Source organism: Notamacropus eugenii, chromosome 3 (genome assembly GCF_028372415.1).
Source record: "Notamacropus eugenii isolate mMacEug1 chromosome 3, mMacEug1.pri_v2, whole genome shotgun sequence".
In the NCBI taxonomy this organism is placed as follows: Eukaryota; Metazoa; Chordata; class Mammalia; order Diprotodontia; family Macropodidae; genus Notamacropus; species Notamacropus eugenii.
The window spans coordinates 322727385-322742543 of NC_092874.1; the positions used below are offsets into that span (position 1 = coordinate 322727385).

The following is a 15159-nucleotide window of genomic DNA, read 5'->3' on the forward strand; positions in this document are numbered from 1 at the left end:
CAAAAACCAAGGGAAGAGAACACGATTTTCCAAAAAACAAAAAAAAATGTAGTGGGTTAATAATTTTAAATATACCCTCCAAAATCTGGAGAATAAAGACTGCAGAAAGAGTTTTAAATTTTATAGTTATACAATTTCGTATTACTTTTAAAAGGCTAATTTCTAAGTACTGGAAATAACTCCATAGTCCAGATGGAGAAAGAGAGATGAAAATTTCCTGAGAAGGCATGATGGATGGAACAAAGGCCTGGGAGACATGTAAGTGAATGAAATAATGTGTTAAAGTGAACAGGGTTAGATTTGGAAAAGAAAAATGAAGCACAGGTCTTACATTGAAAAAAGTACAAAAATATAAAAAGGAAAGATGATGAATTTAGTTTTGAAAATTTTTATGTGAAGTTCAGGAATACATTCAAGTGAAGATATCAAGTAAGAGGCTAGCAGCATGAAGTAAAGATACAGAAAAAAAATCAAATGAAAAGGAAGGAAATTAAAATAATTTAGGTAAGTTGGTCTCTCTTCATAATGAAGTGGGGGAATACGTCATCTTCTTAGAATCAGGGGAGTGGGATTTAATGTAGTTGTTGTGAAGAATTAACAAGTGGTAAATAAAAAAATCCTGAACAACACTGAAGGCTTAGTTGAGATTAAAAATCAGAAAATTGTGCTGGTGCTGCTTTGTGTATCTTAAATTTGGAGACGTAAACTTCAAACTCAGAGAAGAGGAAATTCATTGCATATTTGGACCAACCATATCGGTATCCATACCACACATGAATGAATAATTGTTGACCTATTTTTTTCTCCTTTAGATTTTCATTTTTATTGCGAAAAGCTGGTAACATTTTTTATCTTCTCTACATGTATATATGAACAAAATGCAAACAATGCACTTACATATATATGTTCTTGAGGCAATTTTCATTCATACTTTTAGTAAAAATACAACACATACATAAATGAGGATAGGGCAAGGAAATGTAAGAAAAAAGAAAACTATGCTCATGTATTGCATGTGTCTGTGTGTTTCTGTGTGCGTGTGTGTATGTGTGTGTGTGTGTGTGTGTGTGTGTGTGTGTGTGTGTGTAGGAGATCATAGGTTCAGCAAATAGAGAAGAATAATGAAACTGGAGGATGAGGATACAGAATAAGTTCATTAGAGTTGGAGAAATGACAGATGGAAAAATTAGAGATATTCTTAGAGATGAAATTTTAGTTTTAAATCTTGGAGGTGAAGCAATTTCCTGTGATATGAATGTCTATTTTGTGCCTTTGCTGGTGATTGATGGGAAGCTATAATGGATATTTTCAGTCCCATGTTGTACTAACTAGCTATGTGACTTTGGCTAAGCAACTAAAACTCTTTGTTCCTCATTTTCCCCTTCTGCAGAAGGATGACTTTGCATGAGACTTAAGTTGTTTTTTTTAACAACAGAATTCTATGATCAAAGATGAGCAGTTTCCCAAATTAAACAATACAAACTGAATTGAATGAAAGGAAGTAAGCAAATGAAAAGCTATGTCTAAATGTAGATGTATTCCAAAGTTCTATTTTGGGACCTGTTTACTGTCTTCACATTTTCTCTCAGTGGCCTTGTTAGCTCCCAGAAGTTTACTGATCTCTGTGGGATGTTTTCTAAGTCAATATTTCCCATCCTCATCCTAAACTGTAGTCCTACTTCACCAAATGGCTTCTGGATATTTTGTACTAGATTAACCCAGAAACAATTTACAATCAAGAAATCCAAAATAGAACTCATTATCTTTCTCTTCAACCCCACATACTCTGTGAATTTATTTATTTATGTTGAGATCACCACCCTTCTTCTAGTTATGAGGTCTGTAACCTCTATAACATCCTCCAGTCCTCACTCTCATTCTTCCCATATGCAGATTAACTTGTCAAATAATATTCTTTCTATTAAACATCCTTCTGTCTCTTTCTTATCTGTCTTTCTCTCTCAATCATTCCCTTCTCTCAACTCATACATCTTTTTCTTTACTATTGTTACAATCTTTAAAAGTGTCTCTTGTCTCAAGTTGCTCCTCTCTTCATTCTTCACACAGCTACCAATTTCATTTTTTCCTAAAGAGGAAATCTGCCTATGTTACTCACCAAGTCTAAACATTTTCAGTGTCTCCCTTTTACTGTGCAGTGGAGAGAGGAGTCAGGAAGACCTAGTTCAAAGTCAACCTCAGACATTTATTAACTGTGAGACTTTGACAAGTCATATAAACTTTGCTTGCCTCAGTTTTCTCATCTTATAAATGGGGTTGAAAACAGCTCCCAGGATTTTCATGAGGATTAAATGAGATAATAATTGCAGAGAGCTTAGCACAATGCCTGGCTCATAGTAAGTACTATATAAATGTTAGCTACTATTATTAGTACTGAAATTCCTCCATGTGGCATTCGGAATCCTTAATAGTCTGGCTCCAACCTACATTTCAAGACTTATTGTACATTATTCCTAACCACATATGTCATGATTCATCCAAATTTGCCTTATGCTAATCCTTACACGCTCCATCTTCTACTTTCTTGTCTTTGCCCCAACTGTCTCCTATGACTAGAATGAATCCTATTCTTCTTTGTTTCACATAATTCCTAGTTTGCTTCAAATCTCAATTAAACTGGCACTTTCTCCATGAAATCTCTCCTGATCATCCTGGATTTTAATATCTGCCCTCCTCCAAATCACCTTTTATCTGTTTGGTATATGTCTAGGTAAATACATGTTATATTCCCAGCTAGAATATCAGCCCATTGAGGTCAGAAACTGTTTTACCATTTGTCTGTGTCCCCAGAGCCTAAAACAGTTCCTTAGATGCTTAATAAATGCTTGTTGATTGATTTATATGACAACACCATGCTTGAATATAAATTCATTTGCAACTCTCTTCAAGTCTGAAATAGTAGTTTTCAGGATGATTTAATGCTTACAAATTTTATTGGATTTTACAGTCTTATTTGCATTCATATGCTATGGTCAATGCATAGACTGAGCATGGATGGCAAGAGTTCAAGATCTCCAGGACACCTCGTTATTCTATCTCATTTCTGACCTGCACAAAGACCATTAAAGTTGTCAACACTATTTTTCCTGATCAAATATGAGTGTTCAAGTATTCCATCAAATGTTTGAGTATTTCTCTGGATGTGCAAAATAGTCCATTTAGAATTTGACTTTGTTTATATGTAGTACACCAATCACTCTACGACATGGGGAATAAGTATCAGTTAACTGGAAAGAGAAAAAAAATATAGTTCTTCATTCAGTTCTCTTTTCATTATGCAGCATATTTGTGCCTTTTAATTTAGTGCAGTGCATATTTGAAGTCTATTTTCCTTTTTGAGTGTATATCCTAGGGTCCTTGTGAAGACCATCACCAATTTCCCAGGTTTCAGTTTCATAGCTGGAGGAGACATTTCTTGGATCCTCCACTAACACTACACCACTCATTATATAACTGATACTCTCAAATCACTCACATTCTTATTTCCATTTATTTCCCTTACCACTACTGCACTCCATATTTTGAAGGGGTTCATTTTAAGGACTAAGATGTTTCCCAATTCATAGTCCCTCAGGGATGTGCAGGAGTGTCTGAGATGACATCAAAGAGTAAAAAAAAAGAACAAAAAAAACAGCATGATATGCTATTGTCCTAAAATAAAAGGTATAGAAGGGTCTGGTGTGACCATGGGGTCCTGAAGTGTTGGACATGACTGAACAACTGAACAACATTCAACATGAAATATTACTACTGGTTTAACATGAAATGTTAAGAAGAACAGGACAAAAGTACCTATATTGGTTTTCTAGTGAGCATTTACAGGGTGTGGGAAGGATATCAATTGTGCAGAGCAAGAAGACAGAACATTAATGATGAGTATTAGTTGAGGGAATAGTCACACTGATCAAAATATGTGTGTACCAACATAGATTATATACTCTCTTTATGAGGTAAGGTATCAGAAAGAACTTCCATTTCTTACTTATAGAAAAATTCCATTCATTTGTGTATCCTTGTTGTAAAGCTAGAAAGTTGTTTTATACCTCTTTTTTGATGGTAGGTGATAGCTTGTCAAACAGCATCTGGTTACACATAGATGAAGAACCAAGATCACATTAACAATTTTATCAAACTCTTTGATCTTTAGACTCTTAATTTGTTTCTCCACCCATAAGACCTTTCAACATCTGTCTTTATGTCATTCAATTCAACAAGTCGTTATTGAAAGACACACATTGCCAGTCAAAGAAAAGCAAAATAGCCCTGAATTCAGAAGCTTTCATTCTTTTTGGATTTTTTGTAACCTTCTACTATATAATGCATGAATTTTCCCTTCCTATGATTTTTTTTTTTGCCTGTGAAATTTTTATTAAAAATCTGAGTGGAGTATCACTGTAATTCCAGAGTAGCCAGATGTCTTAGAACTTTTCATTGATCAAATTAAAGCTACCTAATTTAATTGAGTAGACTCTCCCCATCTTGAAACAAAATATCTTATGCTTTTAAATCTCTTCCAAGAATGCCTCTATTCCCTTAACAGATATTTATATAATAAAAATACTGACACTCCTTCCATAAAGAAAACAATGTTTTAAAAGCTCCATGAAGACTTTTTTTTCTTTGAGACTGCTTAGATTACTTCTTTCTTAACTGAATTATTTGAACTGATTCACAGGACAGTTGTACCTGTATGCCACCAGAATTAACATTAAATATCTTCAGAATATAATGTATGGCCTCTCCAAGCTGCAGTACTTTGAAATACTCTGCCAATTAAAAGGAGGAAAGATGAAGATGGGCTAGTGAATCGGGAATATTTCATTCCTCCTCCCCCATCCTTTCCTCTCCCCACCCCCAAAGTGTTCATTATGATGAATGGAGCACAGAGGGAGCAAAAACAGCGGCGAGAGCCTATATCGATGCCAATGTGCAGGCTGCTGTATCTCATTGTCTGGCTTTCATCATAGACTCACATTTCCTACCTGTCACCACAAGGGGTGTCCAGGACACATTATGAACATGAAGCTTCAGTAACCAAGCTGTACAGAGTAGTCTAGCAGTTTAGCCCTGAGTGATTCTGAGAAATTGGAAGAGAGATTTTTTGCTGCTGCACTTCAGGGATTGCTGCTGTTAGGGAGGGGTAGGGAATGGGGAGCAGGTTTGTAGGTGTGTGTGCATGTTTAAGAGGATGCAGGGAGCCTTTGACTGAGGAGCCTGGGCTCTGAGAGAAAGAAAAAAAGGGAGAGGGAGAGAGACGAGGACGACGGAGGCAGAGAGAAGAGGAACAAAAATAGGACTGAAGAGAGCAGCTGCTTCCTAATACTCCGGTTCTTTGGGTGCCTGTATGAATATGAACATGGATTCTGTCACTGAAGCCTTCCTCAAGCTCCTCTTTCTGTTCTCTATTCAAAATTGGAGCCCAATAGTAGCAGGAAATGCATGTAAGTAAAACAAATGATTTTTAAAACTTCAGGCTATCTGAAAAACTTTGGGGTTTACAATTTTTTCTTCTTATTTTTTTTTTACTATTTTGACTAGAATTACAGAATATGTTCTGGTAAAAAAGCAAATAATTCTTCTAAATCTTCTGTTTAAGTGGTAATCCTGAAAAAGAAATTTCTGTTTACAACCATCACCATCACCACCCCCACCAGTTCTCTTGTCTGAAATGTACACTGTATTTTTTTTTTTTACTTTTTCTCTGTAGGCATAATATTTACTCAGTCTTCTCTGAATATTCATTGAAAAACCTCAAGTTCTAGTAAAATCCGAAACTAGCCTTTTAACCAAAGACTAGTATGCAAATGTCTTCATTTATTCCTTTTGAGGAGTACTGCATTTTGTAGGAATTATGTCCAACAGAAAAGAACTGACACACTTTATAGTATACTGCATCAGCTAGGATGTTAGCAGGTTACAATTTTGTAGAATAATATCTGTCTGCATCTTTAGAATAACTGTAGTACTATAATAACTGATTTATTGTATAGTTCAGAAGAACACATGTAGGAAAACCCAAACATTGGAAATTGAGCTCTTTAGGTTACACAGGTGTACCTGAGACAGGGGGTCTCATTTGTAGTAGTAGAAAGTTTTTTTTTGTTTGTTTGTTTGTTTTAATGTAAGGGAAAGAAATGTAGCTGATGATCCAGGCTTTGATGAAAATTACATTTTTGTACGTATTTTATTAAAAGCTGAGTTTATAAGTAATTTGTAGGTGCATATATGAGGATTCTACAAACACCTAATAAGCCTCCACTATTTAAATAACAGCATTGTGAATCAAATCTAAAGATATTTCTGAAAGAAACTTGGTAGAACTTAATAGGTTAATATTTTATAATAATTTACAAAAAGTTGGTCTGGATTGTTTTTTTTTTTAAATGGTTTGCAGTGCAAAGTAAGCAGAATTTTTTTCTTAATGAAATGTTAATAATCTCTAAGACTGGGATTTTCAAGATCAATTTGCTCAAAGCTTAAAATGATAAAATATAATCATTTCTTCTTTGACATCCTGACTCCCATTCTCCTCTCCCACCCTCCCCCAAATGTTTGAGTGATTAGCTCTTTCAAGAAAGTGCTGGTAGAAATGCTCAGGAATTACATGACTGCAGTATAGCTGGGGGAGAGTTTGGGGGAAACAACTAAATAGTTAACTAGGAAGTTTGTAGTAACTCACCATTTTACAATACTTAAGACCTTGGAAGGTGTGATGAGGGGGAGAAGCATAAATGAAACTCTGAGTACAAGACAATCCTTTATATGACATTACCACGATGATCTTGTGTTGTCATTCAGTAATGGTAGCTCGTTCAATGCTCTAGTGTATATATCAGGGCAAAAAAATGAACACAACTTCTGTAGGCAATTGCCATGGCATTTTCTAAGATTCTAATTTAACTCTGGGAGTACTCCAGATCCAGGCAAGCTTCAATGATTTACACATGACTGTGCTACTTGAGTAGCACCTTGGTTATCATTGCATATTGTATTAAAAGCTAAATGAATTGTTGAAGAAAAAAAAAAAGGAAAGCATTGCAGCACACAACTGCCAGAGTATGGAGGAGAAGTAAGGCACTAGAGGTCACTCTTACAATTTAAGAAGCATGACTTCAAAAATAGTTCTTCCCTTTAAAGAAGCAAAATTTGCTTTGAAACACCATCCTGCCTTGCCTTATGGAGATGTGATTAGACTGTATTGACAAATGATTACCTTTGTTTTTAGTTTTTATTAAAAACTATACAAGTGCACAATGCTCAGAAAACAGGAAAGTGAATTCTCTCTGTCTCTCATTCTCTCTCTCTCTCTCTCTCTCTCTCTCTCTCTCTCTCTCTCTCTCTCTCTCTCTCTCTCTCTCTCCTCTCTCTCTCATCTCCCCTCTTTCCCTCCCTGTCTCCATACCTCCCCACCCCCATAAGAATTCTTCTTATAAAGTAATATTGCTTATCTCAAATTTCTATGTGTAGAGGACAGGATATGTGATTGAAGATGAACATGGCCAAAAATTGTTCCTGGTGAGAGAAAGAGAGGGAGAGAGGGAGAGAGGGAGAGAGAGAGAGAGAGAGAGAGAAGAAAGAGAGAGAGAGAGAGAGAGAGAGAGAGAGAGAGAGAGAGAGAGAGAGAGAGAGAGAGAGAGAGAGAGAGAGGGAGAGGGAGAGGGAGAGGGAGAGGGAGAGGGAGAGGGAGAGGGAGAGGGAGAGAGACAGAGAAAGAGAGAGGAGGAAGAAGAAGAAGAAGAAGAAGAAGAAGAAGAAGAGAGAAATGAGAGAGAGAAGAAGAGAAGAGAGGGAAGAGAGAAATGAGAGAGAAAGAGAGAGAGAGAGAGAGAGAGAGAGAGAGAGAGAGAGAGAGAGAGAGAGAGAGAGAGAGAGGATTTTTTTCTGAAAAAGGGGAAAATTTTTCAGAAATTCCTTTACCTTTGTTTCGATACCTTTTAGTATGCTGTAATAAGTTCAACCATTGAAACTTAAAAAGGGATTCTAAAGATCAAAGTTTGAACTATTTAGTCAACATGTACATTTGGTTGAAATAAGAATTTTTTTAATAGCACCAGGAAGGCTACTACGTAATATCATAGTTAAAGTTAATACTGTTATAACTACGTAGTAATTCTCTTTCATTTCATTCTACTTTATTTGTAGCAGTGATTGTGAGAAGCATATCTGTCAGGACACTGTAGATCAGTTCATTTGGACTAATTTTAATTTATTTTATTTTTATCTTGAACATTTTAACGGTGATTTATTTGGGTCATTGTAAAAGTTTAAAATATGTAGAAATCTGAAGATTCACTTCAAAAACTTCTTTTTGGAAAAAAAAAAGAAAAAGTTTCATGTGAATTTTTAAAAATTTTCCCAGCTGAAGTTTCTACAGTTGTGATGATGATGATGATGATGATGGTGATGATGATGATGATGTTTTACCAACAAGAATAGAATTTTTCAAAAACTAGGTAACAAGTCATACACATTTTAAAAGACTTGAAAAATATTTCTTTGGGAGTAGGGATTTTTTAAAAAGTTAAATAAGCATTCCGGATAATGCTTAAAATCAGTCACAAAGAGGACTATCTACACACCCTGACATTCACATATAGCCTTTAAAAAAAAATTGTTGAACTGAATACTATACATACACGTATTTGAAAGTCACAGAAAAATAAGTAGATCTACATATTTGTATATATATATTTATGTATATATACACACATATATACATGCAAGCGTGCTTGCCTTTGTACATGTGTATAATTATACATGTCTACATTAAGAAGTTTATAGAGTGGGTTGGGTTTGAAGGCACACCTGGATGACAATCGATGCAGGCCTCTTCTTCCATTCATCCATTCTTCTATATGTACATACTTACATAAATCTCTATGTATCTATATTTCACTACAAGAAGACTTGCCTTGTAGCTATTCATATATTCATGCAAATATGTATGTATATGCATGCATGAATGTGTACATATAAGGGTGTCTATTGCTTAGGCATACATACAACAGAGGCCAGGTGTAACACTATGTGCAGGTGTGTAATGGGTACATATCTATTTAATAAAAGACTGTAAAAATACACCAAGCAAATATGGATTTATATGCAAATATTTATTCATAGAGTATCAAGGTAATTTCCTCTGAAAATACTTTGTTTTTCACTTTGTGAACACATTTCTTCCTCATTGTATTTACAGCTTTTTCTCCCTGAATAAATCAATCATTCTCCAAAATAGCCTATGGCTGCTTATGTGAAACTGGGTCATAGGGGTAAGGGGCAAAAGTGTCATCAATAACTTTTTTATTTTAATATTTTATTTTGGATGTAAAAAGATGTGATTAATCAAGGGGAAAAACTTCAGTTAAAAGGGTTTTTTTGGGTAGGTAGAAAGTTGACAACTAAAAAAGGGGGCATTTTATATTTTGAACATATCACATCAATATATCTCTGTTATTGTTTTGAATTGCTCTGTATACTCTGGCATTTTCATGATGAAATATGTTGAATGGATTATTTTAAGTTTCCTGTAGTAACTAAGAACAATGAACCAACCAATTGGTTTTTTCTTTAAAACTTTTTTTTTTTATTCTTAGCCCAGACTATTGGTTTTTATTGTCTGAGAAAGTTGTTTTGGCTAGAACTGGAGGATGATAATTTATACATAAACTTGCCATTCAGAGTCAAAATTCTGGAAGCTGTGTTAGAGGATTCTGTAGCTCTTCTACTTATAAAAGAGATGACAACCTCTGATCCATATCTGTCTTAGTCAATAGCAAATATTATCTGATAGAGTTCAAAGAAAGGAGTTAACACCTAGCACCTACTTTAAAACTAGTATTATTCTCTAAGTTCTTTCTAAAGATTAATATTGTTAGTTTCTGCCTTATTCCCAAAGTAGGAAAAGGATGCGTTGCAGATAGTGGAAGAATAAAATAGTTCAATGGAAAAATCATTGATTAATATCTATAGCTATTATTTTGTTAGTTTTGTTCTCTAGTAGTATAGTCTATTAGCAGTTCTCCGTCATCAGGATGATTTAAATTTCTCTTAAATTTAAAGAGAGGCACCGTGGCATAGTGGATAGACATACAGACAATGTTTGGAATACTTTGGTTCAAGTTTTCTCTTGGCCATAGACTATGGGACCCCTAGGCAAGTCACTTAAATTGCCAGTGGCCACCATAACTAAGACTGTAAGTTTCTACAACACAGAAAAAGATATTAGTCTTCCTTAGCAGAGAAACTTTCCTCAGCTGAGTTCTGTTACCAATATTAGAAATATAATCTAAGGCACAGCTTTAACATATGTATATTGACATCCATTTATCCATCCAAACATATATGTATGCATGTATGCAGCTATGTTGAGAACTGGACATTTTTATTATGGTGAACTTGAATATCAGGATATGATGTAAATATGAAAATCCAATTAAAGACCAAAGAGGCACAATTTAGATTTTATCATTTAAGACTTCTGAATAAATACTCATTAGGTTGAAAATGTTTGTTATCCTAGATTTTTAAAATTGATGACTAATGGATGTTCTACTTGGCATTGGTTTTTCTTGTTGTGGAATAAGTAGGTCATGCATGTATAGTTGTTTTAAAAATCTAAAAACTATGTTTGTATAGAATTGAATTTAATGTTGCATTTCTGAGTACCTATGAATTTCATTTTGCCTACATTGCTGCTTTTATTACATTATTTTATGTAGAAAAATGTATATAAGAAACTTTAGTGGGATTGAATACATTTAAAATATTTTGTTAAATTATAATTTCACTGAAGAAACTATTTCAGTAACGTGTCATCATCTAGGGAAGTTCTGAGTTTGTGCATGTGTGTTCATTATGGATCTTTCCAATGACAGGTCAAATGTCATCAGAAAAAATAGTGTGCCAAAACACAACTCTGAGCCCCAGACAACTTTTCACTTAATTCAAGTAATAGAACATATAATAAAATTCTAGCAAGACAAAATACCTAAAGCTGGTCCTTTGAATATATTGCAATGAAATTTAACCTACACAAAGCAAACTCTAACTTTTTGATCCAGTGAGGTATATTGATTGTGGTTCTTGTAAAAATCATTTGACTATATGATGTTCATCTCAGATTGCGAAAATTAATCTGTTGTCAAATGACAATTTTCTTGAATGTCTTCCATCTCTCTTGCTTAGACTTTTTCTTCTTTAGAATAATTATTTTTCCAAATTGGTGTTTAATAGAGTAATATGCTTTATCATATCCCATAGTGGATGACTGTGGAAGTGCCTGACAACCTAAAGTTAACTAAGAGTTGGTCCATATAATCATTATGGGATATACCTCTTACTTTTCTTTGTTTTCCCTTCTAAAACTTTTAGGTATGAATACTCACGTAAGGGAGAAAACAGTGGAAAGAGTAAAAAAACAAAACCAAATCACATATGTCCATTCACTTTAGATAAACTTCAAGTATTCCAATTTGCTTGAAGATTTTACTGAGGGAATATATAAATTCCAATATCTTGAGCTTTTAGTTGGGAAAGTGCTGGATAATATCCCTTTTATTTAGTTATTATTTCACTAACAAATGCGTGTATAGTTCTGATATTTGGTCATCATAATTTGTTTTCTCTAGAATCCTCAAATTGTTTCAGGAAGGGTTAAATATAACTTAACCAATATAGGTAATTATGGGACCTGGATAAATTAATTTAAGTTATTCAGACATCAAAACAACTTGGGGCACTGACATCTTTGCATAGCATGTAGGAATAATGGTCTTAGTTGATTACCCAATTGGTACTTTTAGAAATATACATTATCAACCATTGAACTTTAGTCTAGTAAGCAGGTTATTATCAATTGTATCACAAAAAACAAAAACAAAAACAAAAACTCCGAACGATGATATGCTTTTTTTTTTAAAATCACCACATGAAGTAATCAGAACACTAGAAGGAAAATAAAAATCTCCTTCGCCCTTTCAGATTTCACTTAGAAAAAAACAAACTCAGAAATCTTCATAAATGTATAAGAATTGTATATATTTTCATTATTTATATAAGAAAGACAAACTTCAACTGATTGTGAGGAACAGTGGGTTAACTAAAAAGTTGATGTTAAGGATTTACATTTCAAGTAAGAAAAACACATTTCAAATAAAAGAATATACTTATAAACTATTTTTGTCTCTGATAAAAACTATGAGGGTTGAAAATGTAAATTTTGAAGTTCTAAAAGCTGGTGAGAAAAGACAAGTATATGAGATAAGGATGTTTCTTATTCTTACCCGAGAAATTGTAGATTTAATTATGTATTACTCTTGTGAAATTGTACTTTCAGACTCTTCCTCACAGCTGCTTTATGACCATTAATGGATGTATTTAGTCCTTTCATGTGATATTTTTATTGTTGTTTTTAAAGAACACTTTTGATTTGAATCTTTCATACAGGAGCACTGTAGATATGATCCTAAAATATAAACTTTTCAAGTGTCTAGCCATTAATTCTGTCTTCATTGAAGTGTTGTTAACTCTTTTTTCCTTGCTTGGTTATTCTGTGATACTCTTGAATTATATAAGATAGTTTTTTTTTTTTAGTTTTTGTTCTTCATTTTCAATACTTTAACCTCACTCACATTATTTTCTTCCCTAAATGCAAATCAACTGCTATAATTGAACTACCAAAAATTAGAATAGCATCCCATAGAGGATTCATTTCTAAAATGCAGAATTTTTGATAAATCTTAAGACAACTGAAATATTATCTTTCCAATGTTTACTGAATTTCTGGTACATACAAGTGCATCATTGAATATTACTTAGTAATCTTTTCACATTGGCATAGTCATAGGTAGCTGTAGTAAAACCATTATTCTGGAGAGAAATAGAGCTTGCCTTTTGTGTTTGCACAATGAATTCCCTTCACGGTTCATGAGAAACTGTTACTCTAGTAATAAAATGGGAAAAGTGGCATGAAACAGGAGGTAAAAATGATGCTGTTTATGTTCCAGCTAATGAGTACTTTCGGTGCAATAATTTGGAAAGTGATTGAAGCCTGGAAACTTTTGACATTTTAAGTAGTTTTAAATTAGTAACTACAGAATTATTATTTAAATACCATACCTATTTAATAGAGCAGTGATGAAAACTACTTCTAAGGTTTTAAATCATAGAGGAAAAGAAAAAAAGTATAAAATATATGAGGTGGGTTGTAGCTCTAATTACTTTTTTTATTAAGTATATCTCATTACTTGGTAGTGTTTTATAATAAGATATTGCTTATTTCTAACTCACAAAAGGGCTGTTTGTTTCCACAGTCTTTTAAAAAATGAACAAAGGAGAATGGGCAAAATTAAGATATTTTTAAAATGAGGTTTTAAGGGATTAAATATTAAGAGGTGCAAGTCAAATATTTAAATTTATCTGCATTACTAAATCACATTCATTATGCAGTTTCCCAGTGAATATGACTTGCATTTTTTTTCTTGACATCAGGTAGTAATATTCAAAGGAAAAAAAAATTTTGAAAATGTCACTTATTCTATAGGCAATTATTACAGTGTGGTATTAGAGAAACATGAGTGAGGTTCTAATCTAGTTTACTAAGACTTGGAACTATTTGACTGAATTTGAAAACAATTAGTTGTTTTAGTATGAATAAGGGACTTTTGCCAAGCATCTCTATTGTCTTTACCTTGTTCAAGGCCACTGGGTTTGCATTTGGATTTTTGGCTGAATACTTAAGAGATTTTTGAACTACCATATCACCTATCTCCCTACTTCTCAAATCATGAAACAAGAGGATACACTGGTCTAAAAGTCTCCATAAGCATCAGTTTCTAGGCACCTGAGTATCAAGACACGACAGCTAAATTTAGCATTCTGGGAAAGCATGCTTTTGGAGTGGACAGCTAAATGAAGACTTATTTTATACTGAGATTAAGAGAATAATGTTTTTGTGAGATAGGGGGCATTAATATTGCACTGTAGCAAACAGTATCTAGCATATGGTTGCTTACTTGCTACTTGGTAGTGATGTCAGGAGAATAATCCTTAGCCGTGGTTTTTTGGCAGAGTGAAGAATTGAGAGATGGCAAGATGCCTGTTGTAAGCCTGTGTAGATTCTGCTAAACTCAGAGGATAACATCATTCTATCACAATCTCTTGATAACTCATTTTCCAGGAAAGCACAATGTAAACCACAACAACACCCCACCCTTAAAAATGACTCTGGATGATCTCTGTGTGTCAGTCTTCTCACCAGGAACCAAAGGATGAAATTAATGTTTTAAAAGAACTTGCTTTATAGACAAATCATGGGGAGGTGGGGGTGGGGACTTGTAAATGGCAATTGTCTTAGTTATAAAGGGCAACTTAATTTGTAACAAGTAAGAAGAGAGTGATTTTAGTCAGATTATTTTGTCAAGGAACAATTTAAGGATCATCTATTCTTAAATTTAGCTGGTAGGGGAAAGGTATGCATGTATGTATGTGTGTGTGTATGTGTGTGTACAAATGAATATATATGTGTGTATATGTATATATATATATATGTGTGTGTGTCTATACGTATGTATGTATGTATGTGTATATATATATATATATATATATATATATATATATATATATATATATATATATATATATATATATATATATATATATATATATATATATATATATATGCACATGTTGGAAACCAGGAATATATTTTGAATACTTGTTGGTTCTTAAATTAAATACTTTAAACATTTCAAAACATAACATTTTCTCAGTTCAGATTGTCTGAATTATGTAGGCAAATGGTAATGGGAACAGTATTAGACTTGGAATCAAAAGTTTTGGGTTCAAGTTATAAGTCTGTCACTAACTAGATAGGGAAGTCTCAATCTTTCTGAGCCTAAATTGTCTCACCTGAAAATTAGGTCATTGACTAGAGGACCTTCTATATCTCTTTTGCCCTGAATAATCTCTCTATACATGAATTTGTAAAATACGCAAATTAAAATAATTACATGATACAATTTAGAAATATCACATTTTCTAAAGTTTATACAGGGCAAAAGTAAGAAACAAAAATAATTTAAAAATACTCAAAGCAGATTTAAAAAGGCCCCAAATTTGGTTCTCTTTGTCAGGCATATGGGT

General features: G+C 33.4%; 1 protein-coding gene across 1 annotated transcript in view; it reads left to right on the forward strand.

The window, feature by feature from the left end:
• Nucleotides 1–5016: 5016 nt before the first annotated feature.
• The window catches only part of CNTNAP4 (contactin associated protein family member 4), a 676519-nt gene continuing 666376 nt past the window's right edge, over nt 5017–15159 (forward strand). Inside the window, exon 1 of the mRNA XM_072596864.1 lies at nt 5017–5459. Coding sequence (XP_072452965.1) covers nt 5363–5459 — 97 coding nt within the window. The 5' untranslated portion in view covers nt 5017–5362. The remainder of the gene's footprint in view (nt 5460–15159) is intronic.